Genomic DNA, 25,145 nt, shown 5'->3' on the forward strand with positions numbered 1-25,145 from the left:
TGCAGCGCCCCCTAGTGGCGGCGGCTTGGGCAGTGACATGGACAAGGCTGGGCACTGTGGCTGGCAGGAAGCTCATCGGCAAACATGACAAAGACAGTTTAATGCAATAAAAAACAAAACTGTAACAAAAAAAAAAAGGTCCTCTTTAAAAAATAAAAAGATAATAATGGACAGAATCTTTCCAGAAATATCAGCACAGAAGGCTACACCACAAGTATAAGACTATTTTATTCGGTAGCGAAAAGCTCATCGCTGATGCAGTGTCTCTCTCTGATGTGCTTTGCTGTTGTTTTAACAAGCTCTTCAGCTCAATACATAGTTACAACCCATGCATGTAAACCACGTCACCCACCCCCCCCCCCACACACACACGCCAAAATAAATAAAAGCAACAGCCACAATTACCACGTCTGTGGTAATTGAACCAAACGTTCAATCAATCAAATCATAGATGATTTTTGTTATTGATCGTAACATGGGACAAAATTGCGTCAAGCGTCTATACCTTTCATTACACCCTAAATTTTATTTTGATGCTAATGTACTTGTTTTACAGCCTTAAAGCACTCACTGGGCGCTTTCACCTCCATGTGAACACTAGAACCCGGTGTTCACTTTGAGACATTAACCAGATTATTCGTAAACTGGTTGGAGTTTCGGTAGTTCTGTTTGGGACTGTGTCATGTGGGAAAGTTGCCAAAACACAGAAACGCCCAGAGGCTCTTAATGTCCGTGGGACCTTTTGTTGCCCCCAAACGTTTGCTGCTTTTTCCTTTACACTGGCTCTGCCCTGAAAATTAAAAAACACACACACACACACACACACACACACACACACACACACACACACACACACACACACATACACATACACATACACATACACACACACATACACACACACACACACACACACACTTATGAGTCCTCATTCATCTCTTGGCTGTCTGTCCGGGCGATCTTCCGTGGGGGTGCCGGGCTGTCGCTCTCGCCCTGCTCCTGTTCCCTCTTTTTCGCTGCATTCTGGTGACAAAGAAATGTAATTAATAAACCAATGGATTTTATTATTTTTCTTAACAGGAATGACTCCAAAGAACTTCTCACCTTTTTGTCCCACTGCTGATGGAGATAACGCAGAAGGATGTTTGTTTTCTCTGTTACGATTACTACACAATGGGGAAGACGCACATATGCAAAGCATAAGCCACTAGTTGAGTCCACCGTGTAGAACGAGCAACACAACACGGCCTCACGATTCAGAACGTAGAATACGCCGAGACGGGCTCAGTACTCACTCTGTTCCGAGGGGTATTCACGCGTGGGAAGGTAGACTGAAGGCCTCCGATTCTGCAAACAACAGCATAAATGACACCTTATTTTATGTCCTATATGCGAGCGGAACGACTGGAAAAAGGACCAGACCGTACCAGCGGTGTGGACACAGTGACGTGCAGGACTTGAAAAACATTTGGATTTCACAACAAAACACAACGGGCAGCACCCGCGCGTCACTCGGGTGACTCAGGTACTCACGGATGCTTTGCAAACAGAGTCTGCGTGGAAGCGGCTGAAGTTGCTCTTGTTGTAGACTGGAAGCCCTTTCAGGAAATCAGCCTGCGGAGGAATAGGACGCAGTGAGCAGCACTGCTGGTCATTCGACGCTAAAATAACGCGTGGTCGGTGAGCCAGCTTTCCACAACATACTATTTTGAGGGGGCAGATTATTCGGAACGGTACAAATGGGGTGGCCTCAAGCTATGATGGAAGGGAGAAGAGAACGAAACCCAATCCAATCTCATTCCCGCGCCGTCGCTGTCAAGGACGCAGATATCAGTCAGAGAGTGGAACTGATTGAAAAAACACGCAAACACATGCGTCACTTCACCAAGAGCTGTTCATTCACTGGGCATGTTAGCAAATTAGAATACGTTTATCCTGCCAAGCACTTTTTTCTTTGTTTTTACACAGCTTGATTTATCTTAGCAAGGTTTGGTGAATTGTTGCACGGATAATTAAGCCCAAAAAAAGGCAACCTATGAAGGAACTTAAAAGGCTTTGGCAGGGCCGAGGTGACACTATGGTTGCTAGTATGGGCTGTGGGTATGAATATAAAATGGGACCTCTCTTTACAGGAGAGAATATGTAAACAATCATACATTCATGGATAACAATAGAAGAGTAGGTCTACACCGTCACATTATTATTGCGTAAATATTAACTTATATTATTATTATTATTATTACTGTAGTTTTTACTATTATTTCACATCTCATTATTGTTGCCTCCTAACCTCCCATCACTTTCGAACCACATACACACAAAACACATCAAAACGGTGGGTGTGTTTAGACCTCGTTTAAGGTCCACTTGTTGTGTCAAAGAAATTGCCCAAGCCAAGCGGTTTACCGTGGGAAAATAAGACAAGAGTTGCGAAATCTCGCCATTTTGACACATATTTTGTGACCGTCTCCGTTGCAACAACTCAGCCGTTTAAAGTCTTGGAGCAGATACATTCGACACCGTTTTGCCCCAGAGGTCTGGCTCTTCACAAATAGAGTGTAAGTGGGTACTGGGGCGATGCCATAACGCTCAAATCCCATCTTTGTGACGTCACAACCCGTTCATACGGGGCCGGTACACCTGCAATTTCAAGGAATTGAGTCGGTATTGTCTATTGTTTTGATGTGAGCTGCTGTAACACCGCAATGGATGAAGACAGCATGTGTCTACACATCCTTCTATTAGTTAATGAGTCCTGGTGTTTCTCATGCGACATTAAACGTCCCGTATAGACGTCTAGTGAATATTTCGTCTGGATGTGACGTTACGTGGGCGCTCAGTCCAGTGCCGGCTCGGCCTGAGCGACCACACGCAGCTGTGGCTAACGTAGCTAGCTTAATTACACGTCCCCTCACGCCACCTCCATGGCGGCTTCACCCAGTGTTCCCGGAGACGATAATTACCTTTTCCATGATGTTTTTTGAGCGTCCTGTCGCCGACACGGGTCGCTTCTTGTTCTGTATGGGTCGTGATGGCAGCGTGTGTGTGTGTGTGTGTGTGTGTGTGTGTGTGGAGGGTTAGCTAAGCTAAGCTAGCCGATGAAGCGCTTTGTCAAACGAAACGACTCTCTTCAAGTCCGGTGAACGTTGTCATTCTAGATCCATGGATGTAGACAGAGTCCTCCGGTGTTACTGTGGAAAAGAGCCGCCGTTCGGCCGAAACGACGGTTCGCCGCTCGCTTCCACGGGAGTAGCGCCGTACTGCTGCTAGCGCGATGGCCGTTGGCCGGGCGGTGGCGACGCGTTCACAGGCCACGCCCCTCCGAGCGCCGATTGGCCCGCCCACCACTGTCACGTGGTACCCCATTACGGGAACCGTCCAATCACGACGGAGCTTTACACTGCGTGCGCTCCTCCCTTGATCGTTGGAGGTCGGCATCGGACGGATGATGGAGGCTGGTGACCAGGTGAACAGATGGAGGCTGGTGACCAGGTGAACAGATGGAGGCTGGTGACCAGGTGAACAGATGGAGGCTTGTAACCAGGTGAACAGATGATAGTGGCTTGTGACCAGGTGAACAGATGATGGAGGCTGGTGACCAGGTGAACAGATGGAGGCTGCTGACCAGGTGAACAGATGATGGAGGCTGGTGACCAGGTGAGCAGATGGAGGCTGCTGACCAGGTGAACAGATGATGGAGGCTGCTGACCAGGTGAACAGATGGAGGCTGGTGACCAGGTGAACAGATGGAGGCTGCTGACCAGGTGAACGGATGATGGAGGCTGGTGACCAGGTGAAAGGATGATGGAGGCTGGTGACCAGGTGAACAGATGGAGGCTTGTAACCTGGTAAACAGATGATAGAGGCTTGTGACCAGGTGAACAGATGATGGAGGCTGGTGACCAGGTGAACAGATGGGGGCTGCTGACCAGGTGAACAGATGATGGAGGCTGGTGACCAGGTGAACATATGGAGGCTGCTGACCAGTTGTAAAGATGGAGGCTGCTGACCAGGTGAACAGATGATGGAGGCTGGTGACCAGGTGAACAGATGGAGGCTGGTGACCAGGTGAACAGATGGAGGCTGCTGACCAGGTGAACAGATGATGGAGGCTGCTGACAAGGTGAACAGATGATGGAGGCTGGTGACCAGGTGAAAAGATGTAGGCTGGTGGCCAGGGGAACAGATGATGGAGGCTGGTGACCAGGTGAACAGATGGAGGCTTGTAACCAGGTGAACAGATGATAGTGGCTTGTGACCAGGTGAACAGATGATGGAGGCTGGTGACCAGGTGAACAGATGGAGGCTGCTGACCAGGTGAACAGATGATGGAGGCTGGTGACCAGGTGAGCAGATGGAGGCTGCTGACCAGGTGAACAGATGATGGAGGCTGCTGACCAGGTGAACAGATGGAGGCTGGTGACCAGGTGAACAGATGGAGGCTGCTGACCAGGTGAACGGATGATGGAGGCTGGTGACCAGGTGAAAGGATGATGGAGGCTGGTGACCAGGTGAACAGATGGAGGCTTGTAACCTGGTAAACAGATGATAGAGGCTTGTGACCAGGTGAACAGATGATGGAGGCTGGTGACCAGGTGAACAGATGGGGGCTGCTGACCAGGTGAACAGATGATGGAGGCTGGTGACCAGGTGAACATATGGAGGCTGCTGACCAGTTGAAAAGATGGAGGCTGCTGACCAGGTGAACAGATGATGGAGGCTGGTGACCAGGTGAACAGATGGAGGCTGGTGACCAGGTGAACAGATGATGGAGGCTGCTGACCAGGTGAACAGATGATGGAGGCTGGTGACCAGGTGAACAGATGGAGGCTGCTGACCAGGTGAACAGATGATGGTGGCTGGTGACCAGGTGAACAAATGGAGGCTGCTGACCAGGTGAACAGATGATGGAGGCTGGTGACCAGGTGAACAGATGGAGGCTGCTGACCAGGTGAACAGATGATGGAGGCTGGTGACCAGGTGAACAGATGGAGGCTTGTAACCAGGTGAACAGATGATGGAGACTGGTCACCAGATGAACAGATGGCGGCTGGTGACCAGGTGAACAGATGATGGAGGCTGGTGACCAGGTGAACAGATGGAGGCTCGTTAACCCGGGTGGACAGATGATGGAGGCTGGTGACCAGGTGAACAGATGGAGGCTTGTAACCAGGTGAACAGATGATGGAGGCTTGTGACCAGGTGAATAGATGATGGAGGCTGGTCACCAGATGAACAGATGATGGAGGCTGGTGACCAGGTGAACAGACGGAGGCTGCTGACCAGGTGAACAGATGATGGAGGCTGGTGACCAGGTGAACAGATGGAGGCTGCTGACCAGATGAACAGATGGAGGCTGCTGACCAGGTGAACAGATGATGGAGGCTGCTGACCAGGTGAACAGATAATGGAGGCTGGTGACCAGGTGAAAAGATGTAGGCTGGTGGCCAGGTGAACAGATGATGGAGGCTGGTGACCAGGTGAACAGATGGAGGCTTGTAACCAGGTGAACAGATGATAGTGGCTTGTGACCAGGTGAACAGATGATGGAGGCTGGTGACCAGGTGAACAGATGGAGGCTGCTGACCAGGTGAACAGATGATGGAGGCTGGTGACCAGGTGAGTTGATGGAGGCTGCTGACCAGGTGAACAGATGTTGGAGGCTGCTGACCAGGTGAACAGATGGAGGCTGGTGACCAGGTGAACAGATGGAGGCTGCTGACCAGGTGAACGGATGATGGAGGCTGGTGACCAGGTGAAAGGATGATGGAGGCTGGTGACCAGGTGAACAGATGGAGGCTTGCAACCTGGTGAACAGATGATAGAGGCTTGTGACCAGGTGAACAGATGATGGAGGCTGGTGACCAGGTGAACAGATGGGGGCTGCTGACCAGGTGAACAGATGATGGAGGCTGGTGACCAGGTGAACAGATGGAGGCTGCTGACCAGTTGAAAAGATGGAGGCTGCTGACCAGGTGAACAGATGATGGAGGCTGGTGACCAGGTGAACAGATGGAGGCTGGTGACCAGGTGAACAGATGATGGAGGCTGCTGACCAGGTGAACAGATGATGGAGGCTGGTGACCAGGTGAACAGATGTAGGCTGGTGACCAGGTGAACAGATGGAGGCTGCTGACCAGGTGAACAGATGATGGAGGCTGGTGACCAGGTGAACAGATGGAGACTGCTGACCAGGTGAACAGCTGATGGAGGCTGCTGACCAGGTGAACAGATGATGGAGGCTGGTGACCAGGTGAACAGATGTAGGCTGGTGACCAGGTGAACAGATGATGGAGGCTGGTGACCAGGTGAACAGATGGAGGCTTGTAACCAAGTGAACAGATGATGGAGGCTGGTGACCAGGTAAACAGATGGAGGCTGCTGACCAGGTGAACAGATGATGGAGGCTGGTGACCAGGTGAACAGATGATGGAGGCTGCTGACCAGGTGAACAAATGGAGGCTTGTACCCAAGTGAACAGATGATGGAGGCTGGTGACCAGGTGAACAGATGGAGGCTGCTGACCAGGTGAACAGATGATGGAGGCTGGTGACCAGTTGAACAGATGATGGAGGCTGGTGACAAGGTGAACAGATGGAGGCTGCTGACCAGGTGAACAGATGGAGGCTGCTGACCAAGTGAACAGATGATGGAGGCTGGTGACCAGGTGAACAGATGTAGGCTGGTGACCAGTTGAACAGATGATGGAGGCTGGTGACCAGGTGAACAGATGGAGGCTGCTGACCAGGTGAACAGATGATGGAGGCTGGTGACCAGGTGAACCGATGGAGGCTGCTGACCAGGTGAACAGATGATAGAGGCTGGTGACCAGGTGAACAGATGATGGAGGCTGGTGACCAGGTGAACAGATGGAGGCTGCTGAACAGATGAACAGAAGGAGGCTGCTGACCAGGTGAACAGATGATGGAGGCTGCTGACCAGGTGAACAGATGATGGAGGCTGGTGACCAGGTGAAAAGATGTAGGCTGGTGGCCAGGTGAACAGATGGAGGCTGGTGACCAGGTGAACAGATGGAGGCTGCTGACCAGGTGAACGGATGATGGAGGCTGGTGACCAGGTGAACAGATGGAGGCTTGTAACGTGGTGAACAGATGATAGAGGCTTGTGACCAGGTGAACAGATGATGGAGGCTGGTGACCAGGTGAACAGATGGGGGCTGCTGACCAGGTGAACAGATGATGGAGGCTGGTGACCAGGTGAACAGATGGAGGCTGCTGACCAGGTGAACAGATGATGGAGGCTGGTGACCAGGTGAGCAGATGGAGGCTGCTGACCAGGTGAACAGATGATGGAGGCTGCTGACCAGGTGAACAGATGGAGGCTGGTGACCAGGTGAAAGGATGATGGAGGCTGGTGACCAGGTGAACAGATGGAGGCTTGTAACCTGATGAACAGATGATAGAGGCTTGTGACCAGGTGAACAGATGATAGAGGCTGGTGACCAGGTGAACAGATGGGGGCTGCTGACCAGGTGAACAGATGATGGAGGCTGGTGACCAGGTGAACAGATGGAGGCTGCTGACCAGTTGAAAAGATGGAGGCTGGTGACCAGGTGAACAGATGATGGAGGCTGGTGACCAGGTGAACAGATGGAGGCTGGTGACCAGGTGAACAGATGATGGAGGCTGGTGACCAGGTGAACAGATGATGGAGGCTGGTGAACAGGTGAACAGATGGAGGCTGGTAACCAGGTGAACAGATGATGGAGGCTGGTGACCAGGTGAACAGATGATGGAGGCTGGTGACCAGGTGAACAGATGGAGGCTTGTAACCAGGTGAACAGATGATAGAGGCTGGTGACCAGGTGAACAGATGATGGAGGCTGGGGACCAGGTGAACAGATGGAGGCTTGTAACCAGGTGAACAGATGATGGAGGCTGGTGACCAGGTGAACAGATGATGGAGGCTGGGCACCAGGTCGACAGATGGAGGCTTGTAACCAGGTGAACAGATGATGGAGGGTGGTGACCAGGTGAACAGATGATGGAGGCTGGTGACCAGGTGAACAGATGGAGGCTTAAGCAGGTCAACAGATGATGGAGGCTGGTCACCAGGTGAACAGATGGAGGCTGGTGACCAGGTGAACAGATGATGGAGGCTGGTGACCAGGTGAACAGATGGAGGCTTGTAACCAGGTGAACAGATGATAGAGGCTGGTGACCAGGTGAACAGATGATGGAGGCTGGTGACCAGGTGAACAGATGGAGGCTTGTAACCAGGTGAACAGATGATGGAGGCTGGTCACCAGATGAACACATGGCGGCTGGTGACCAGGTGAACAGATGATGGAGGCTGGTGACCAGGTGAACAGATGGAGGCTCGTAAACCCGGGTGGACAGATGATGGAGGCTGGTGACCAGGTGAACAGATGGAGGCTTGTAACCAGGTGAACAGATGATGGAGGCTGGTGACCAGGTGAACAGATGATGGAGGGTGGTCACCAGATGAACAAATGGTGGCTGGTGACCAGGTGAACAGATGATGGAGGCTGGTGACCAGGTGAACAGATGGAGGCTTGTAAACCCGGGTGGACGGATAACGGAGGCTGGTCACCAGGTGAACAAATGGGGCTGGTGACCAGGTGAACAGATGATGGAGACTGGTGACCAGGTGAACAGATGGCAGCTTGTGACCAGGTGAACAGATGGAGGCTTGTAACCCGGGTGGACAGATGATGGAGGCTGGTCACCAGGTGAACAAATGGAGGCTCGTAACCAAGTGAACAGATGATGGAGGCTGGAGACCAGGTGAACAGATGATGGAGGCTGGTGACCAGGTGAACAGATGGAGGCTTGTAACCAGGTGAACAGATGATGGAGGCTGGTGACCAGGTGAACAGATGATGGAGGCTGGTCACCAGGTGAACAAATGGCGGCTGGTGACGAGGTGAACAGATGATGGAGGCTGGTCACCAGGTAAACAAATGGCGGCTGGTGACGAGGTGAACAGATGATGGAGGCTAGTGACCAGGTGAACAGATGATGGAGGCTGGTCACCAGGTAAACAAATGGCGGCTGGTGACGAGGTGAACAGATGATGGAGGCTAGTGACCAGGTGAACATATGGCTGCTGGTGACCAGGTGAATAGATGGAGGCTGGTGACCAGGTGAACAGATGATGGAGGCTGGTGACCAGGTGAACAGATGATGGAGACTGTTCACCAGGTAAACAAATGGCGGCTGGTGACGAGGTGAACAGATGATGGAGGCTAGTGACCAGGTGAACATATGGCGGCTGGTGACCAGGTGAACAGATGATGGAGGCTGGTGACCAGGTGAACAGATGGAGGCTGCTGACCAGGTGAACAGATGATGGAGGCTGGTGACTAGGTGAACAGATGGAGGCTTGTAACCAGGTCAACAGATGAGAGAGGCTGCTGACCAGGTGAACAGATGATGGAGGCTGGTGACCAGGTGAACAGATGGAGGCTTGTAACCAGGTGAACAGATGATTGAGGCTGGTCACCAGGTGAACAGATGGAGGCTGTTGACCAGGTGAACAGATGATGGAGGCTGGTGACCAGGTGAACAGATGGAGGCTTGTAACCAGGTCAACAGATGATAGAGGCTGGTGACCAGGTGAACAGATGATGGAGGCTGGTGACCAGGTGAACAGATGGAGGCTTGTAACCAGGTGAACAGATGATAGAGGCTGGTGACCAGGTGAACAGATGATGCAGGCTGGGGACCAGGTGAACAGATGGAGGCTTGTAACCAGGTGAACAGATGATGGAGGCTGGTGACCAGGTGAACAGATGATGGAGGCTGGGGACCAGGTGAACAGATGGAGGCTTGTAACCAGGTGAACAGATGATGGACGCTGGTGACCAGGTGAACAGATGATGGAGGCTGGTCACCAGATGAACAAATGGCGGCTGGTTACCAGGTGAACAGATGGAGGCTTGTAACCAGGTCAACAGATGATAGAGGCTGGTGACCAGGTGAACAGATGATGGAGGCTGGTGACCAGGTGAACAGATGGAGGCTTAACCAGGTCAACAGATGATGGAGGCTGGTCACCAGGTGAACAGATGGAGGCTGGTGACCAGGTGAACAGATGATGGAGGCTGGTGACCAGGTGAACAGATGGAGGCTTGTAACCAGGTCAACAGATGATAGAGGCTGGTGACCAGGTGAACAGATGATGGAGGGTGGTCACCAGATGAACAAATGGTGGCTGGTGACCAGGTGAACAGATGATGGAGGCTGGTGACCAGGTGAACAGATGGAGGCTTGTAAACCCGGGTGGACGGATAACGGAGGCTGGTCACCAGGTGAACAAATGGGGCTGGTGACCAGGTGAACAGATGATGGAGACTGGTGACCAGGTGAACAGATGGCGGCTTGTGACCAGGTGAACAGATGGAGGCTTGTAACCCGGGTGGACAGATGATGGAGGCTGGTCACCAGGTGAACAAATGGAGGCTCGTAACCAAGTGAACAGATGATGGAGGCTGGTGACCAGGTGAACAGATGGAGGCTTGTAACCAGGTGAACAGATGATGGAGGCTGGTGACCAGGTGAACAGATGATGGAGGCTGGTCACCAGGTAAACAAATGGCTGCTGGTGACGAGGTGAACAGATGATGGAGGCTAGTGACCAGGTGAACATATGGCGGCTGGTGACCAGGTGAACAGATGATGGATGCTGGTGACCAGGTGAACAGATGGAGGCTGCTGACCAGGTGAACAGATGATGGAGGCTGGTGACCAGGTGAACAGATGGAGGCTTGTAACCAGGTCAACAGATGATAGAGGCTGGTGACCAGGTGAACAGATGATGGAGGCTGGTGACCAGGTCAACAGATGGAGGCTTAACCAGGTCAACAGATGATGGAGGCTGGTCACCAGGTGAACAGATGGAGGCTGGTGACCAGGTGAACAGATGATGGAGGCTGGTGACCAGGTGAACAGATGGAGGCTTGTAACCAGGTGAACAGATGATAGAGGCTGGTGACCAGGTGAACAGATGGCGGCTTGTGACCAGGTGAACAGATGGAGGCTTGTAACCCGGGTGGACAGATGATGGAGGCTGGTCACCAGGTGAACAAATGGAGGCTCGTAACCAAGTGAACAGATGATGGAGGCTGGAGGCCAGGTGAACAGATGATGGAGGCTGGTGACCAGGTGAACAGATGGAGGCTTGTAACCAGGTGAACAGATGATGGAGGCTGGTGACCAGGTGAACAGATGATGGAGGCTGGTCACCAGGTGAACAAATGGCGGCTGGTGACGAGGTGAACAGATGATGGAGGCTGGTCACCAGGTAAACAAATGGCGGCTGGTGACGAGGTGAACAGATGATGGAGGCTAGTGACCAGGTGAACAGATGATGGAGGCTGGTCACCAGGTAAACAAATGGCGGCTGGTGACGAGGTGAACAGATGATGGAGGCTAGTGACCAGGTGAACATATGGCTGCTGGTGACCAGGTGAATAGATGGAGGCTGGTGACCAGGTGAACAGATGGAGGCTTGTAACCAGGTGAACAGATGATGGAGGCTGGTGACCAGGTGAACAGATGATGGAGGCTGGTCACCAGGTAAACAAATGGCTGCTGGTGACGAGGTGAACAGATGATGGAGGCTAGTGACCAGGTGAACATATGGCGGCTGGTGACCAGGTGAACAGATGATGGATGCTGGTGACCAGGTGAACAGATGGAGGCTGCTGACCAGGTGAACAGATGATGGAGGCTGGTGACCAGGTGAACAGATGGAGGCTTGTAACCAGGTCAACAGATGATAGAGGCTGGTGACCAGGTGAACAGATGATGGAGGCTGGTGACCAGGTCAACAGATGGAGGCTTAACCAGGTCAACAGATGATGGAGGCTGGTCACCAGGTGAACAGATGGAGGCTGGTGACCAGGTGAACAGATGATGGAGGCTGGTGACCAGGTGAACAGATGGAGGCTTGTAACCAGGTGAACAGATAATAGAGGCTGGTGACCAGGTGAACAGATGATGGAGGCTGGTGACCAGGTGAACAGATGGAGGCTTGTAACCAGGTGAACAGATGATGGAGGCTGGTCACCAGATGAACAAATGGCGGCTGGTGACCAGGTGAACAGATGATGGAGGCTGGTGACCAGGTGAACAGATGGAGGCTCGTAAACCCGGGTGGACAGATGATTGAGGCTGGTGACCAGGTGAACAGATGGAGGCTTGTAACCAGGTGAACAGATGATGGAGGCTGGTGACCAGGTGAACAGATGATGGAGGGTGGTCACCAGATGAACAAATGGTGGCTGGTGACCAGGTGAACAGATGATGGAGGCTGGTGACCAGGTGAACAGATTGAGGCTTGTAAACCCGGGTGGACGGATAACGGAGGCTGGTCACCAGGTGAACAAATGGGGCTGGTGACCAGGTGAACAGATGATGGAGACTGGTGACCAGGTGAACAGATGGCGGCTTGTGACCAGGTGAACAGATGGAGGCTTGTAACCCGGGTGGACAGATGATGGAGGCTGGTCACCAGGTGAACAAATAGAGGCTCGTAACCAAGTGAACAGATGATGGAGGCTGGAGACCAGGTGAACAGATGATGGAGGCTGGTGACCAGGTGAACAGATGGAGGCCTTTAACCAGGTGAACAGATGATGGAGGCTGGTGACCAGGTGAACAGATGATGGAGGCTGGTCACCAGGTGAACAAATGGCGGCTGGTGACGAGGTGAACAGATGATGGAGGCTGGTCACCAGGTAAACAAATGGCGGCTGGTGACGAGGTGAACAGATGATGGAGGCTAGTGACCAGGTGAACAGATGATGGAGGCTGGTCACCAGGTAAACAAATGGCGGCTGGTGACGAGGTGAACAGATGATGGAGGCTAGTGACCAGGTGAACATATGGCTGCTGGTGACCAGGTGAATAGATGGAGGCTGGTGACCAGGTGAACAGATGGAGGCTGCTGACCAGGTGAACAGATGATGGAGGCTGGTGACCAGGTGAACAGATGATGGAGGCTGTTCACCAGGTAAACAAATGGCGGCTGGTGACGAGGTGAACAGATGATGGAGGCTAGTGACCAGGTGAACATATGGCGGCTGGTGACCAGGTGAACAGATGATGGAGGCTGGTGACCAGGTGAACAGATGGAGGCTGCTGACCAGGTGAACAGATGATGGAGGCTGGTGACTAGGTGAACAGATGGAGGCTTGTAACCAGCTCAACAGATGAGAGAGGCTGCTGACCAGGTGAACAGATGATGGAGGCTGGTGACCAGGTGAACAGATGGAGGCTTGTAACCAGGTGAACAGATGATTGAGGCTGGTCACCAGGTGAACAGATGGAGGCTGTTGACCAGGTGAACAGATGATGGAGGCTGGTGACCAGGTTAACAGATTGAGGCTTGTAACAAGGTCAACAGATGATAGAGGCTGGTGAACAGGTGAACAGATGATGGAGGCTGGTGACCAGGTGAACAGATGGAGGCTTGTAACCAGGTGAACAGATGATGGAGACTGGTCACCAGATGAACAAATGGCGGCTGGTGAACAGGTGAACAGATGATGGAGGCTGGTGACCAGGTGAACAGATGGAGGCTCGTTAACCCGGGTGGACAGACGATGGAGGCTGGTGACCAGGTAAACAGATGGAGGCTTGTAACCAGGTGAACAGATGATGGAGGCTGGTGACGTGGTGAACAGATGATGGAGGCTGGTGACCAGGTGAACAGATGGAGGCTCGTAAACCTGGGTGGACAGATGATGGAGGCTGGTCACCAGGTGAAAAAATGGCGGGTGGTGACCAGGTGAACAGATGGAGGCTTGTAACCAGGTGAACTGATGATGGAGGCTGGTCACCAGATGAACAAATGGCGGCTGGTGACCAGGTGAACAGATGATGGAGGCTGGTGACCAGGTGAACAGATGATGGAGGCTGGTGACCAGGTAACAGATGATGGAGGCAGGTGACCAGGTGAACAGATGGAGGCTTGTAACCACGTGAACAGATGATGGAGGCTGGTGACCAGGTGAACAGATGATGGAGGCTGGTGACCAGGGGAACAAATGGCGGCTGGTGACCAGGTGAACAGATGATGGAGGCTGGTGACCAGGTGAACAGATGGAGGCTCATAACCGGGTGGACATATGATGGAGGCTGGTGACCAGGTGAACAAATGGCGGCTGGTTACCAGGTGAACAGATGATGGAGGCTGGTGACCAGGTGAACAGATGGAGACTGGTAACCCGGTGAACAGCTCCACCCAACGCAAAGTGTTTCTCCCCCACCCATTGCCCTTCGTACTCGGCAGGAGATGCCGCGTCTCCAGCCGCAGCACCATCCCTGGAATGACAAGCGTCACTGCTCTTCCTTTGCTGCACAGTGAAAGTGGAAAACCCCGAAAACAAAACCAAGTTAGAATAATGATTCAATGGCAAAACAGGGAAAATATATCAACAAAAACAGAAAAGATATAAACACAACAAAGCAAAACATGTGTATGTATGTGAACGTTTGTGTATGTGAATATGTATGTACTGTACACAGTGTGCAACGGAGATTAATACTAGAAATAAAATAATAAAATGGATAATAATTGATCATAAACACATAAATAGAAATTAGATGAATAACTACAAATTAGTTTATTCGTTTGACTGTTTTATTATTCATAGCCTTTTGAGTTTCAGCTTTTGTGTTGCATGTTCGAGTAGCTTTACATGAAGCTTTTAGTGTTTGTCAGGACAGCACTTCTCTATATTCCCATTTAAGTGAGCAGTCACCGTTGCCAGTTCCTCCACACAAATTTGAATCCTGATTCCGAGACGACCGCAGAGAGCTCGTGGTGACATTCGCCTCACGGGCTCTGCTGCCACTTCTCAATTCTCCTCAGCATCTGCCTCTGCGGGGCCCTTAGAAACCGTTACCTAGCAACAAGCCATGGCAACTGCACCCTCGCCAGCTCAGTGCCCGGTATGGAAGATGAGAAGATTGGGCGATATCATTTTTCCTGGGAACTTCTATTATTACCAAAATGGAGTTAGAATTAGCAAGTGTTTCATAACCGTTCTTTGTTTTAGAAATTTTATTGGTGAATTTTCTTATATTGACTTTAAAGGCATTTGCACTGCGAAGCTATAACTACTATTTGAGACAGATTTATTTTTTTTATCACACATTCATATGTGTGGCATATATTTATATTTTTATAATACAGTGGTACCTCGACTTACGACTGTAATTCATTCTATAAGAACGGTCGTATACACCCCACGCTCATTTTTTTCTATGATTTCCTTCTTAGTTTCATTGGGAATCATTACCCTTTTCTTTTTCCCATCATCCTTCTTCTTAGGACTCATCACGAAGGGTGAAAATAAACAAAATACACAGCACAAACACAGTAAATATGAAAAAAATATGGATAAGCCACAAACTACGGTCACACACGATGTAGGCCGCCGACGCGCCAACTGCAAATTTCCACCGTCGTATCTTGGAGCAGTCAGTCGCAAGTCGATACAAATTTTTGCGACTGTCGCTGCTTGTATCTTGGATTAGTCGTAAGTAGATGCAGTCGTAAGTCGAGGTACCACTGTATATATATTTATAATTCCCCATTATAATGATCACAATAATGATTCCTTTCGTGTGGCCCCGCCCCACACCATTAAGGGCTTTTCCATAACGCTTGGGTAAAACATAGAAGGATGCTCAGTGGCAATTAGTGGGCAATATCCAGAAACAGACACTATAAATCAAGCCTGCCCAAAGAAGGACCACCAGGCTGAATCTGGCCAGACAGAGGTTCAATATTTCCTGCCAATTTCTCCAAGATCACAGATGACCCAAGGATTTGGGTTTTGTGGCCTCGTAACAAGTACAAAAATGAACATAAACAACACATGCCCACTTGCAGCTGACTGGGTGAACTAATTTCCTTGCTTACATCAGTCATCACAAAACAAAGCTCACGCTGCCTTCATGCTTTGAATGAAACTGCCATTGCCCCTTTCATACCAAAGCGACGACCTGGGCCCCCCATCTGAATCTGCTCGGCATCAGGACAGAGACTTCAAGAACCTTAAAAGCTGATTTGGATTAAGTTAGTTTAGCACTCTGAACTAGGTTGTCGGAGGACCGTTTTCAGTCGTTTTAATTCAGATTTTATTTAAGAGTGTCCTCAGTTTTTACCAACACAACATAACATATTCCATTAGTTGTTACATGAAGATCCCTCCAGCAGTGGATTACGCATTACACTCATCCCTACTTACGATCTACTCAAATAATTAACCCATATGCTGGTCATCTTGGAAAGAAAATCTTGAAATATGTGTGCCTTGGACGAAACGGCGGACGTGTGTGGCCCTAAACTTTCTACCAGCAGGGGCCCCTCTCCAGGATAACAGGCGCTGTGGCTGTGATAACCAGTGATGTAGCTGCACTACCATCAGCCACCAGCAGGGGGAAGCTCTGCAATGACACTACCCTCAGCCACCAGCAGGGGGAGCTCTGCAATGACACTACCCTCAGCCACCAGCAGGGGGAGCTCTGCAATGACACTACCCTCAGCCACCAGCAGGGGGAGCTCTGCAGACTGCAGCGTACCAGCCGGCGGAGCACACCGGTGTGGAGCGCTGTTTGTTTTTTTTGTTGTTGTTTTTTTTGTTTGTTTGTTTGTTTGTTTTTTGTTTTTTGTTTTTTTTTCCCATCACCGGAATGGACTCCCGGCACGTCCGAAAGCGTCGATGCCTGCTTGGAAATTGGAAATGGAACCCGATATATATGGATGTGCTTCTGAACGGATGAATGCCGCGCTGTCCGGTATGTGGAGGCAGCAGAGCCCGGATCAATTCCATTATTGGATTGAGCGCAACAGATTACAGCTCCTCTGCTTCTTCCATGCTGCATGAGAAAACAACCTTATTGCATACCGAAATAAATAACAACAACAATAATAATAATAATAATAACAATAATAATAATAAGGTAAGAACATTGTTGTATCTATAATTATACACAAATCAGCAGAATGTGATTGTTTGAGTTGATCGCCAACAAAATCCAAAATTCCCCTTTTGCTGTCTCAAATCCGGTGTTAACTTTTCTGGTAGTAACAATGCTGGGTAGTTTCATAACAAGTTTGTTATTTACATTTTCCTATTATATTTTGATGACTGATCAATTTGTGTAAATAATTACAATTATTATAATTGTAATTACCCCTCCACCTCTGAATTTGGATTTATTTTTTTTTTTACTTTTTAAACACTTCAATTTTTAATACTCATAATATTCAAATAGCCCACAATGCTCATAACCTTTGTATATACCCACTCACCATCAAATGCCATGCTTGGCAGCTGAAGGAGAGATGATGACCATTGTATGCTAATTAAAAAGTCAATACCATTTCATTTTCTTTCTCTACATTTATACCACTCAATGCCTGACTTTCTCCTTTTACGCAAAACCAGCATTTTTTTTTTTTTACGAAACACACACCTGCTTGTCCGAATGTCACTAACAACCAAAGCAACCCTCCAGCAGCTACAGTGTGATGGCAGAGCGGCGCCTGAGAGACCGCTCCATGGTTGTTGATACCCCTCAGCCCGGGGACCATTAGGCTGTTTGGACTCAGACCCCAAACTCAACCTGCACCGAATCCTTTTGATGATCACTGCTGGCCCCCCACCCCCATTGTGGCTCTTAGCCGTTGCGAGCTTTTCGGGGGCCCGATGTGAAATGTTGCCTGAGGGCCCCTATGTTGTGAAACGATGGTGGGGTGATTCCAAACCCTCTAAGGTGGTCCTGGGGGGATGGATTTAACATGTAAATGCATCAATCTGGTGCACTTTAAGAGGAAAAGAGGCTAGATTTGTGAAAAACTCACTAACATCTTTTTTTTCCTCTGAAATTCAAATCAAACGTCTCAACTTGACCCCAGCAATTTTAACCGACAGAAAATGATAATAAATGGGGGAACACTGGGGCTCCCCCGACATCAAGAAAGTTACAGGATTTACCCAATCTGCATTAACATCTCCCAAATGTGCATAAATGAGACAGTTGCTGAATTTTACTTTAAAATGTTTATTCTAAATGTTCGTAACAATTTTTTTAAGCGATCGAAATTATGGCAAATATTGCAACTGATAAATACTAAACATATAAAAATACGCCCCCCCCCCCAACAAAAAAAGCAATAAATAAAATAATTCGGGCCATTACACAGAATAAGTGGGCGCTTGGCTACCAAGAGAGACTTTCATTTTAATTTATAAAAGAAAAAAAAGAAAGAAAAAAAGGCTAAAATGGCATCTTGGGGGCCTCCTGGTGGCTTTGGGGGCCCTATGCAACCGTATAGAGCCCCTGAAGCCACCAGGAGCATCTAGCAAGATACGGCCCTGGCTCTTAAAAACAAATGTGAACACTTAAACCGATCAGCCACAACATTGAAACCACTGACAAGTGAAGAGAATAACATTTATCATCTTGTTCCACTGGCACCTGTCAAGGCGTGGGATATATGAGGCAGCAAGTGAACAGTCAGTTCTTGAAGTTGATGTGTTGGAAGCAGGAAAAATGGGCAAGCGTATGGATCTGAGCGACTTTAAAAGGGGGCCAATCTGTGATGGCTAGACGACTGGGTCAGAGCATCTCCAAAACGACAGGTCTTGTGGGGTGTTCTCGTTATGCAGTGATTTGTACCTACCAAAAGTGGTCCAAGAAAGGACAACTGATGAACTGGCGACAGGGTCATGGACGCCCAAGGCTTATTGATGCATGTGGAGAGCAAAGTCTAGCTCGTCTGGTCCGATCCCACAGAAGAGCTACTGCAGCACAAATTGCTGAAAAAGTTAATGCTGCTATGATAGAAAGGTGTGAGAACACACATTGCATCACAGCTCGCTGTGTATGGGGCTGTGTAGCTACAGACTGGTTAGAGTTCCCATGTTGACCCCTGTCCACCACTGAAAGCTCCTACAATGGGCACGTGAGCATCAGAACTAGACCATGGAGCAATGGAAGAAGGTGGCCTGGTCTGATGAATCACGTTTTCTTCTACATCATGTGGATGGTCGGGTGCGTGTGCATCGTTTACAGGGGGAAGAGATGGCACCAGGATGCACTATGGGAAGAAGGCAAGGCGGCAGAGGCAGTGTGATGTTCTGGGCAATGTTCTGCTGGGAAACCTTGGGTCCTGGCGTTCATGTGGATGTTTCTTTGTACACGTACCGCCTACCTTAAAACATTGTTGCAGACCAAGTACACCCCTTCATGGCAACGGTATTCCCAGATGACAGTGGCCTCTATCAGCAGGATAATGCTCTTACTACACTGCAAAAATTGTTCCGAAATGGCTTGAGGAACATGACAAAGAGTTGAAGGTGTTGACTCCAAATGCCTCCAAATTCCCCAAATCTCAATCAGATGCAGCATCTGTGGGATGTGCTGGAACAACAAGCCCGATCCATGGGGGCCCCACCTCGCAACTTACAGGATGTAAAGGATGTGATGCTAATGTCTTGGTGCCAGATACCACAGGACACCTTCAGAGGACTTGTGGAATCCATGCCTCCACGGGTCAGAGCTGTTTCTGAGGCACGAGGCGGAGTTACATAATATTAGGCAGGTGGTTCTCATGTTGTGGCTGATCGGTGTATACAATTGCTCTCTCCTGGCCCATAACAACCTCAGCTCTCTGAAGAAAATTGGATGGGGGTAATTGAGGACTTTGTTAATGTGTTCAACTTTTGTATGAATCATTTAAATTTGATTTATTCATTATTTGACATTAGAATACTTTAGCATTTCGTGGAAACTCATTTTGATGAAGATGAATGATTCCCATGTGAGTGTTTATAGCTAACATTACACGGCACTACATTTATCATCCTCATTTATTATTTATATGCTACAAGCTTATCTTTATACAGCGAGCAGCTGTTGCAACAACATAATTATCCCCACCCTCTAAGAAAAATAGAGGTCTCTATCCACTTTCCAGCCAAATGTCTATATTTCACTATGTTGAGAAAGACTGGAAAGAAATAAGGAGCTGTGTGGATTTTGTGTATACAAACCAACTCATAAGGCCTCATTTAAATCACTTTACTCTACCACTTAGCCCTTATCGCTACCATCCTGGATAGTCGCTTGTTGTAAAAAAACTGACTATTTCAACCATTTTAGGGGTGTCTTTCTCAGCGCCATCGACAACATTGTACTAATTTGCAAACAGCCTGTTTGCAAATTTCTCATGCAAGCATTTTTGTCAAGTGAGGAGTCTGATATGAAAGCTGTTCCTAATTTTAGGATTTTTTCCGTGCTCAGTGATTTGCCGTGTAATAATAATGTCATGAATCTGACTGGGATCTCCTGTGAGCTCCGGCTGGATATGAATAATTCAGCATAATCCTGGCTCCTGCTTTTTGAATTTTATACATATATTTATATAACTTGGGCTGGGTATCATTTAAAAAATGTAAATCCCAGCACCAATACTAATAACTTGAATTCAATGCCAGTTCCTGAATGTGGTGTTTTCATACACCGCTTCAAAATAACAACGTGACATATTTACTTTCAATGTACAAAACATTCGTTTTTTGGCTTTCTGGCGATAAAACAGAGAAATTGCTCAATTGCTTCCTCTTTCAACTTGATCCAACTTGTTTAGTAACAACACGTGTTTCAACGTCCAAGACTGGTGGTGGGACAGGTGAAGAGATGTGAGGAGAGTGTGCTGCCCATTCTGTTCTATTCTATTTTATTCTATTCTACTCTATTCTATTCTAGTTGTTTCCCTGTGAGAGGAGATAACCAGATTGCTATGTGCGACAGTGAGGGGGGTATAATCCCAACTTGTGAGGCGTGTCCAAGGAGCAGCAGGAAGGTGGAAAAAAGGCACAACACGACCAGCGTGTACAACGAGGCTGCGCAGCCGCTGCTGAGGCTGCTTTTTCAACAAACAGTTTGAACTCAAGGAACAACTAACAAATAGCACAGGCAGCTTCAGCAGAGGAGTGTCTCCAGTTGTGGTACAATACTGGCTGGAGTGAACAAAACCTTTGGAAAACACACTTTTGCTGCAAATGTTGAAGTCTCCGAGGTCCACGTCTAACATTACAGCGGCAGGATCTCCGTTCACCATATTTTTGTTTTCATTCTTCTGTAATGGCGAAGAAAACTTTTTAAATCACACGTCACGTTTCAGTATGACCACACAAAGTAACACAATGTGCTCCAGGTCGCCGCAGAGTAAACACATGGCAGCCGGCTTTAACTCGGAGGCCTATTACGGTCCTACGGGACTATTAATACCCCCTGGATCTGCACTCGACGAAAGACTAATCAACCCCGTCTGAGAGACAGGAGCTGGGATTTAAGTCGTCATCAGTCGCTGGACGGTTAAAGGAAGTGGAATACGTGCGTTGGAACATCCCCTGACTGCTCAGGATCTGCAGTAGAGTCAAGATAAACAAGGTCACTTGGGTCATATATCAAATATCAATGTGATTGAGTGTAATAAGTGTTGGGCACATTTCACAAAGGCCCTGAAAGGCCTGCAATAAGGGTGATGCAGCATTCAAAGTACAAAGCGATGACGAATGATCACCATGATTGGGTTTGTTTTTGTGGTTCTGTTTTTCTGTAACACTTTCAGCTGCTCTAACTCGCCTTGACTCCACTTGAGTGTGTGAGCCGACGTCAGTGGTGATTCATATGTTACTGACCTACTTGAAATGCTTAACGCGTGCATGGCGTGCAAAGCACGGCAGGTGTCTGCATTTTATTTGTGCATTCTCGTTTACCTGTATGTGTGTTTGTGCATGTTTGTGTGTTTGTGTGTCCGCCGCAGAGCAGCAGCCATGCTGACTGGCCTCATGGACGGCCTCCTCTGCTGCTTGACTGGGAAGTCGACCAACGTGGTGGTGCCCCTGGAGACCTCGGAGGCCGACGACGGCTACGAGTTTGTGGAGGTGAAGCCGGGCCGCGTGCTGCGGGTGCGACACATCATTCCCGAGCGTCCCGTGGTGGAGGAGCCGGTCGGCCAGGGGGGGAGCGTCAGCTGCAAGCGCAAGATCACGGTCTACCGCAACGGGCAGATGCTGATCGAGAATCTCGAGAGGGCGAGGGCGGAGCTGCCGAACAGCCAGAACGGGGAGGCGGAGCCCAACGCCACGGTGGAGTTGGAGGTGAATGACTGCAACCACTCGTCCACGCCTGTCACCAGCCTGGAGGCCAAGTCCGAGGGGAAAGAGCGGGCGCCCGTAGCAGGGACGGATTCGGGGACCGGGGTGGCAGGGACGGCGCCCCCCGAGGCCCAGTATCCTGCGGAGCCTCCGTCACAGCCCAGGCCACGCAAGCGTAAGCCCAAGCGCACGGTGGTGGTGGACTGCGAGAGGAAAATCACCTGCTGCAAGGGAACCCACTCAGACGTGGCGCTGTTCTTCATCCATGGGGTGGGCGGCTCGCTGGACATCTGGGGCAGCCAGCTGGACTTGTTCTCACGCCAGGGCTACGAGGTGATTGCCCCGGACCTGGTGGGGCACGGAGCCAGCTCGGCGCCACAGATTGCCGCCGCCTACACCTTCTACGCCCTGGCTGAGGACATACGGCTGATCTTCAAGAGATACGCACGCAGGAGGAACATCCTTATAGGGCACTCGTATGGGTAAGTGGCTGTTTAAAAATATAGCTAAGGTCTGCAGCACTGCAGTGTACATGTATGCTGTTCCATGCTTACACTCCTCGATTCCAACGCCCCCCCCCCCCGTCTGGTTTCCCCAGCGTGTCGTTCTGCACATTCCTGGCCCACGAGTACCCGGAGCAGGTCCACAAGATGGTGATGATCAATGGAGGAGGTCCCACTGCGCTGGAGCCCAGCCTCTGCTCCATCTTCAACCTGCCCACCTGCGTTCTGCACTGCCTGTCCCCGGTGCTGGCCTGGAGCTTCCTCAAGTAGGACCTTCACCACGCGTGTGCGTCCATGTGTGTGCGCGCGCGTGTGTGTAAGACTATCTATCTATCTATCTATCTATCTATCTATCTATCTATCTATCTATCTATCTATCTATCTATCCTTCCTTCCACCCATCCATCCATCCGTCTGTCTGTCCGTCCATCCATCTATTTTTTCTGTTTGTTGTTCCTGTGTACATGGTCGCATTCTTACATTCCATACATTTTTGGGGCTGGGGGTGAATGTGAAATATATATTAGACATTTATATATATATATATATATATATATATATATATATATATATATCAGCTGTGCCCCGCCCCCACAGGGCGGGTTTCGCTCGGCAGGGCGCCAAGGAGAAGCAGCTGCTGAAGGAGAACAACGCCTTCAACGTGTCGTCCTTCGTGCTGCGCGCTATGATGAGCGGTCAGTACTGGCCCGAGGGCGACGAGGTGTACCACGCCGAGCTCACCGTGCCCATCCTGCTGGTGCACGGCATGTACGACAAGTTCGTCCCCGTCGAGGAGGACCAGCGAATGGCTGAGGTGAGGGTGGGGGGTCCAGGACACGAAGGTCATAGGTACAGTAAGTACGACTTCCTAAAGGAAGTTAAATTGGATAGGGTTTTTTTTTTTTAAGTTTATCCCTCCTAGGTTCCAGCCTTCTCCAAACTGCTATTGCTATTTTCTTTGCCATTGCAGTGTTGTTACAAGTGTTACACCCAAATGGGTGACCTGCCAAATTGTGTGACACTGAGGATGACTGCTTTGGCAGTTTGGAGAAAGTCAATAAGCAATGAGTGCAACAACCAAAGAAAGTAAAAGACCTTTTTTTTTTTTTTTTTTTAGATCACCTACATTTCTCATATTTATATAAAAGCATTGTGTCGAGATACATGTGAGGTTATTTTCCAGAAACTACCTTTGAAAACGGATCTGCTGATGACTTTTCCTATGGTAAAATATCAATTCTTAAATGCTGTGAATAGTGGAATTGGCCTTTCCAAGCCCCAACAACATTACAAATATCAGAAAGAGCTTTATTGTGGTAGGTCCGCTGAGATCCTAGACAGAGGGAAACATATCAAGATGAAGGGAGGGGTGTGAAAGGTCAGATGATAATTTTCTTCAGGCACGAGTTGTCCTGTTCAGCCTTGAGTTGGCCGCCAACAAAGTATCACCAATGTTCCCATTTGTAGCAGACAGAAAACGGCAAATGTCGCTGTTTGGTGATGGCACTGAAATCCCAGGGTTTTTTTTCTTTCCCACAGATTCTTTTGCTGGCCTTCCTGAAAATCCTAGACGACGGCAGCCACATGATCATGATGGAATGTCCCGAGGCGGTCAACACCCTCCTCCACGAGTTCTTTCTCTGGGAGCCGGACACGCCGTCCAAGAAGGAGCCCAAAGCCCGGCTGGCCACCGCCAAATCCCCCGACGACGGCCACAAGGCTTCACCGGACACTGCCCAGGGCCGACCTTCGACTGCAAAGGAAGCGTCGCCAAATGGCGGCACATAGGGGAGTAGGGACAACAAAGTCTGAAATGACGAACTGGATATTTTCTGACGAGATGATTAACGGAGCCTCTCGGTGACCAGTCGGATTGAGCCGGTTTAAACCTTGTACTGGGTAGCGGGTCGGACCGATCAGGTTCTGGACCCGGTGCAGTTGCCCTTCGGGCCCTGATCATGGAATGAACCCACGTCTGAGGAGGGTCAAAGCCTTACCTGAGCTGCAGAGATCAGGCAGTGCAGGGAGCGAGGTTGTTCCTAGAGGTGGAACGACACACAGTAGGAGAGTTAATGAGGAAAAGACAGATGGAAAGACATGTCTGCTGTTGTTAACATTCAAATATATTATGCTTAAAATTTGCGTCTGTGTACCTTGATCGGTTGCAATAATTATGGACACTCGTGTCAAATGACCCCTGCACCTTATCATAATACCAAAGTATTACACAATACTTAGAATTTTAAAGAAGCCCATCAGATAAAAACAAAAGCTGTATTTTTTTATATTTTGCAGTATATATATATAGATATATATATCTATATATATATACAGTATACATATATATATATATATATATATATATATATATATATATATATATATATACATACACACACACACACACACACACACACACACACACACACACACAGTATATATGCAATTTTTGTATGCACTAAAATTGACTA

The 25,145-nt window shown here is 49.3% G+C and overlaps 2 protein-coding genes across 2 annotated transcripts; one reads left to right on the plus strand and one right to left on the minus strand.

Moving 5' to 3' along the window:
• Positions 1–473: 473 nt before the first annotated feature.
• Positions 474–3,260, minus strand: dda1 (DET1 and DDB1 associated 1). Its single transcript, XM_080016042.1, has 5 exons — positions 2,964–3,260; positions 1,534–1,614; positions 1,296–1,347; positions 1,105–1,166; positions 474–1,023 (listed from the first exon to the last, which is right to left on the minus strand). The coding sequence occupies exons 1-5, from the start codon at positions 2,970–2,972 to the stop codon at positions 919–921; spliced, it is 309 nt and encodes a 102-aa protein (XP_079872168.1). The 5' UTR covers positions 2,973–3,260; the 3' UTR covers positions 474–918.
• An 18,587-nt stretch (positions 3,261–21,847) lies between these two features.
• Positions 21,848–24,462, plus strand: abhd8b (abhydrolase domain containing 8b; the record flags this gene model as incomplete). The annotated part of the gene is made up of 4 exons (XM_079997977.1): positions 21,848–22,653; positions 22,770–22,940; positions 23,272–23,488; positions 24,214–24,462. 4 exons carry the CDS (start codon positions 21,848–21,850, stop codon positions 24,460–24,462), a joined length of 1,443 nt encoding a protein of 480 aa, XP_079854103.1.
• Between the last annotated feature and the right edge of the window lie 683 nt (positions 24,463–25,145).

The sequence above is a fragment of the Zeus faber genome (assembly GCF_960531495.2).
Source record: "Zeus faber genome assembly, chromosome: 1".
Classification (NCBI taxonomy): Eukaryota; Metazoa; Chordata; class Actinopteri; order Zeiformes; family Zeidae; genus Zeus; species Zeus faber.

Bases quoted from the DNA above. Each gene is read 5' to 3' on its own strand.
- dda1 (XM_080016042.1), bottom strand. The intron at 1,348-1,533 runs GTGAGTACCTGA...TGTTGTTTGCAG, and splicing joins ACTCTGTTTGCAAAGCATCC to AATCGGAGGCCTTCAGTCTA. The intron at 1,024-1,104 runs GTGAGAAGTTCT...CTTTGTCACCAG, and splicing joins ATCAGCAGTGGGACAAAAAG to AATGCAGCGAAAAAGAGGGA.